At 40.8% G+C, this 5,000-nt stretch overlaps 3 protein-coding genes across 10 annotated transcripts in view; all 3 read right to left on the reverse strand.

Annotated features, from left to right (window-relative positions):
• LOC126574923 (zinc finger protein 236) overlaps positions 1–1,004 on the reverse strand; it is a 2,986-nt gene extending 1,982 nt beyond the window's left edge. For both annotated transcript variants that reach the window (XM_050235339.1, XM_050235338.1), the window contains exons 1-3: positions 768–1,004; positions 125–698; positions 1–59 (exon numbers count right to left, since the gene is read on the reverse strand). The exon at positions 1–59 is cut by the window's left edge and continues 253 nt beyond it. In XM_050235339.1, the coding sequence (XP_050091296.1) occupies positions 1–59; positions 125–698; positions 768–899 (765 nt within the window). In that variant the 5' untranslated portion in view covers positions 900–1,004. The remainder of the gene's footprint in view (positions 60–124; positions 699–767) is intronic.
• A 518-nt stretch (positions 1,005–1,522) lies between these two features.
• Positions 1,523–2,881, reverse strand: LOC126575314 (iron-sulfur cluster co-chaperone protein HscB). 3 transcript variants are annotated; one of them, XM_050235946.1, is made up of 3 exons: positions 2,795–2,880; positions 2,529–2,728; positions 1,523–2,464 (listed from the first exon to the last, which is right to left on the reverse strand). In XM_050235946.1, exons 2-3 carry the CDS (start codon positions 2,709–2,711, stop codon positions 1,958–1,960), a joined length of 690 nt encoding a protein of 229 aa, XP_050091903.1. In that variant the 5' UTR covers positions 2,712–2,728; positions 2,795–2,880; the 3' UTR covers positions 1,523–1,957. The 3 variants fall into 3 exon arrangements, with proteins under 3 accessions (XP_050091903.1, XP_050091901.1, XP_050091902.1); XM_050235944.1 differs by having other exon boundaries at positions 2,529–2,711; positions 2,786–2,860; XM_050235945.1 differs by having other exon boundaries at positions 1,524–2,464; positions 2,529–2,711; positions 2,795–2,881.
• Positions 2,882–3,660: 779 nt separating this feature from the next.
• The window catches only part of LOC126575331 (TWiK family of potassium channels protein 7), a 3,938-nt gene continuing 2,598 nt past the window's right edge, over positions 3,661–5,000 (reverse strand). For all 5 annotated transcript variants that reach the window (XM_050235972.1, XM_050235971.1, XM_050235970.1 and 2 more), the window contains one exon: positions 3,661–5,000. This exon is cut by the window's right edge and continues 278 nt beyond it. In XM_050235972.1, coding sequence (XP_050091929.1) covers positions 4,569–5,000 — 432 coding nt within the window. In that variant the 3' untranslated portion in view covers positions 3,661–4,568.

A 5,000-nucleotide genomic window follows, 5' to 3' on the forward strand; every position in this document is an offset into this window, starting at 1 on the left:
CAGTTGATCGGTTGGAATCGCTGTACTAGGTGCTGCTACCATCATTGGCAAAGTTGATACTAGAAATAAAGTAAATCGATGCATTTACTAAAAGCTCAGTACAATAATACTGCAACGATGTTACCATTTTCTAAGTACTGTGACTCAGTCATTTCGGGTTGCACAATTATCTCACAATCATCAACTGTCCGCTGGATCTGTAGGACATGTGCGGGGTTTCCATTGTGCGTTATCATTTGCACAGTGTTGTTTGGCCCGTGTATAAATTGCCCTATCTGCGTAGCCTGGTACTGTGGGGTCGTTTGTAGGATTTGTTGCCCAGTGGCCGTAGTTATTATGTGCCCCGCGTTGATTATCTGTGGTCCATTGATCAGCTGTGTGCCAGTTAGTATCATGGTCGGAACCGATGGAGCTTCCGTTTGAATAGGCTCAGCCCGATGTAGATGCAGCTCATGAAGATGTGTAGCTACTGGTTGGGTAATTGGTTGCAATTTAGGAGAACTGAGGGTCAGTTTTGGCAGCTCGATCGTGGTTATGTTGCTCTTCACTTGATGATCATCCAGCACAGTGATTCCTTTAATGTACTGGCGGAGTGCAATATCGGATTTTTCTACTCGGGTCTTAAACGCGTGGCAACGGCTCACTTGATGTATGCATTGAACACAAATTTTGTCTGGCCAGCCATCACTGTTTTCAATCTGCAATCAGTTTGGAAACGTTTAAAACCATTCAAAACCTATCGGTATCCTCTGGTCGCTTGCAATTACATCAATTTTAGCTATTTCCATAAGCATTTCAGCCACCATTTCGCCAAAGAGAGGACGCATTTCTTTCTTTACTACCAGGCAGATTCGACAAATTTTGTCCAGCTCTATATTCTTCACCAACACCGGATCCATGCTGATGCTGAAACAATAGCGATGTTCAGCCTTATCACAACGCAAAAGAGATATTTTCCGATTTGTTCGTGGGTCCCGATTCCATTAATTTCGTTTGACACCCAAAAAATCTCTCGAATGTCAACAAAGCGACCAACAGCGAAAGACCAAGAGGAGAAGAAGAAGGAAAATTCTCTTTTTTTCTTGGTGCGGAATTTGTTATATCCAGACTAAAAACAATCGGCCACGTTTTAACATTCAATGTTGTTTCTGTAATTTATTACAATTAAAAATGAAAAAAATAATAAAATTTGTTTTCAACAGCGGATTTTACCGCTTTCTTATGCACAGAAAGGTACGGCGATGTTTTCACAGAGCGAGATGGAAAACTGCTCTAGATATTGCGACAACATCTAGAGTTTGCAAAACATCGCAAAAACAGTTTTGCACTATGGGCAAGGGTAGAGTTCAGCGGGAAAAGGAGGGGGGGGGGGAATGGATTAGAGTGAATGGCAAAAGGGTAAATGATAGTTAATGGCCGTTGTTGGGTTAAATGAAACACGTTTGCCGCCATTCATAGCTGAAACTTGAAATTTGCATACTTCCTTTTTACAGAAATTTGCTTCCCAGTCGAAAAGGAAGCGTACGAACGGGTGTAGGACGAAAGGTGGCCTTTCGCGTCGAACACGAAGCCAAACGATGGATGCTAATGAGGCAACCAAAAAGGCGCACACCGATTGAAACCCGGAGGGCGGAAATTGTGCGAGCTGTAGACACTAGACCGGTGGACGTTGGATTTGAATGCAAAGATCAAAGTTGGAGAAAGAGCTGCAGCGACTGCAGCTAGTTCTCTATGGGACGGCCGAGGCTGATGTATCGAGCGGGAAAAGCAAAGAGTAGTGCCATTAATGTAGTCCTCTTCCTTTAGCGACTCAACAACAATTGGCGTTTATTTTTTGGTTTTGATTTACGAATAGGCATACACACAAGCCAAGGCCTAACGTTGCTGACCCGCCTCCGGATTCGTGGCAGAGATGAGCAACCGAACTAATTCACGACTCATTCCACACGGACAATGCTTATTTCGTTTGCAAACTTTGTTGCAAAACCTTTGCTTTAGTTTTTGATTCAATATTGATAAGATATTTTAGGCGGATCACACTTTGCTTAGCCCTCTCAAGATCATCTGCTTGGAAAGATTGTTCAATGTCCTGAGTTTGATTTTGTATTAAATTTTCAATGCGAGCTTTTAGTTGTTGTAGTTGTTCCGAGTCACGAGCCTCATCTATGGATTCGTTAAGATCCATCATGTCTATCAAAAACGATTGATCAATGTGGCTATTGTCTTCCGATATGGTAATCCCTTGTAGTTCTAATAAGTACTGGCTTCTATCTACAGATTTCGTAAGGGTTTTGTATGCCTTGTTGATCAGTGCACTCCATTCTAGAGCCAGCTGTTTCTCTTCGGGTGTTTGTTGCGCAAATTTGTCCGGATGAATCTGGTTTTGAATACTCCTAAAATTCTTTTTTAAAGCAACTAGGTCAACGTTATATCTCTTCGCAACATCCAGTAAAGCGAAGTAATTCTAAAAAAGAAAGATTGGAAATCAATCACTCACGGTAAAAAGGGAAACAGTCGGACAAGTTTACTTCATGCTTTGCAACTTTCAGCAGAACTCCACATGAACTGCAGAAGAATTTATCTTTGGATCCTTCGCTACTGCACTTCCAGCAACGAGGGCAGCTTGCATAGTATCGTAAAAAGTAGTTGAATGATAAGGATTTGGTCGCTCCGCGGTTAATGGGGAAAGTGCGAAAGAAGCAGCTGGCCATCTGAAAGTAGAGAAATACTTTTGTAGCCAATGATGCAGATCGCGCACGACGACGTGAAGATTTGTCTAGCGTACGGAACACACTTTTATCTTCACCAAAACACCGTTTTTTCGTCCAAAAAATCTAAAAAAATCTCATCTTCAATGCGATTTTACGGAACGAGCTCGAAATGGAAGAAAAAAACCAAAACAAAACAAAGTGCCCATACTTTAACGATCATCACTGTAGCTTCCGGCGAATTCAAAGTAGGGGCGAATTGGTTTTGAAAACTCAAATTTAAAACTAACGAACATGCAGCAATGTAAGTCTTTCGGAAAACCCCCATTTTTTCGATTTAAGGGATTTTAGAAGTGTTCTATTTCCCCTTTTCGTACTCCCCCTTCCCGCCTTTTTAAAAAGCACTGTGGAATACATACTATACGAACCTGGGCAAAAACACCACAGGTGTGCGACTCCCACTAACTAATAAACCACTCACTTGCTTCTCGTTAGCACCCCTTAGCTATTCCTCCTACCAACAAGTTCATCATCCCTAATTTCGAGTTTTCGATCCCAAATAAAACGATTGGAACAGGTAATGATAAAATCAGAAGTTCACGTACAGTACTAAGGCCAACGCATATCCCCACTTCCCATAGGGTCGTATGATTTTCCCACTAACGATGCTAGCGCTCCATCGACCTGCTCCATGAATGTGTTCCTCTCTGGCAAAAAGCAAAAAGTTGCGATCCACAAAGAGGTGCTTTTTGTTGCAGCTACGATCCTCTATGGAGGCATTATTGGCGGACGATTTTATAAAGCATCGTTTTGTATGTGACTTCCTGGACTCTCTGTTGAGCTGGAACAGCAAATCGATTTTTTTTTCAGGCGCAGCGTATAAGTAGGATAATTTAAATTGAAAGAAAATTACAAGGATATTCTCAAGTTTGTTATTTATTAAATAGCCATACAACACATTTCAGCTCCCTATGTACAGTGTACGTAAACGCTACACAAATTATTCGGATTCGGACTACATTGTTAAGATTTGTATTCTTTTAAATTGTATGCGTCCGTTTATGCTGTAATTATCAATGAGTGTAACAGATTTGGCTAATACACACCTTTGATCATTTTGTTTCTGAAAGATATAAAGCTTTCTTTTGCCGAATTTTCTTCGTGATCACTTGAATAAAAACAGATGGAACCTCAAAACTATTGCAGTTGTATGAAACAATATTGGTCATCGCTATAAAAAGTCTTAGTTTGACTTCATTCATCTGTGTCTTTCATTTGATGAAATAAATTATTTCTTCTTTAAAGATTATATCTTAACAAATGTTATAAAAGTATTCTTCAACTGCATTTGAACGACAGAAACATGTAGGAATGATTTTCATGAACTGCATCAAATTGTGGGAACTTTTTAGTGAAAAGTTGAGATTTGCAGAAGATACTTAGAGCCTTTCAAACTTTAATCACATCTTCCAAGCATTGGTGCTTCGTCGTTTCTTCAGTGGTAAACTCGTCTCGTCACATAAACACATCGTTGCTCAGGGTTCCTTTCCTTGGCGTGCCTGGTATACCATGAACACATTTGGACTCATCCTCAAATGTTACCATTTTTTCCCTCGGTTTTGGTACGGAGATCATAGTTGAGCTAACTGCGTGCTGAGAAACTATACTTCGCTTTGTCGGTGGAAGCGCCAGATCCCCGACACCAGAAAGATTGAATTCGCTAACACTACGAGGTACGAAGTATTCCATATGATTTTCCATTACTCCTGTTGACCTTCTGGCAGGTGTGTTGCGATGAAACGTGCTCGAACGACGAGGAAGTGAATTGTATTCGTTGAGTGTGAAATCATTATATCGTTGTCAGGATTTAACCGGTGTCATGGTCGCAGATACAAGTGCAACGTCTTCCGTAGTGGAAGGTTCCGGAATAGCAAATTTTTTCAACCATATTATCAGTTCCGTTTGGATAAGACTAAAACACATGGCCACAACTGCCATGCCAATAATGATGTAAGCAGACGCAGTATATTGCGCAAGGTTACCCTTGGGCATAAGATCACCAAATCCTATGGTTCCGAGCGAAGTGAAACAAAAGTAAAGACTTTCTAAAACGCCCCATGGCTGTATTTTATGAAACAGTACAGCGCCAAATGTTACATAGCAGATCAATATCATTACACAAATTGATATTGGCACTACGGATTGTGGATGTCTGAAATGGTTGATTTTACTTTTGCGCAAACCATGAGTGTTTAGAGCGTAGGTATGAGGATCATGAATAGTTGCACTGTG

This window comes from Anopheles aquasalis, chromosome 3 (assembly GCF_943734665.1).
Source record: "Anopheles aquasalis chromosome 3, idAnoAquaMG_Q_19, whole genome shotgun sequence".
Lineage (NCBI taxonomy): Eukaryota > Metazoa > Arthropoda > Insecta > Diptera > Culicidae > Anopheles > Anopheles aquasalis.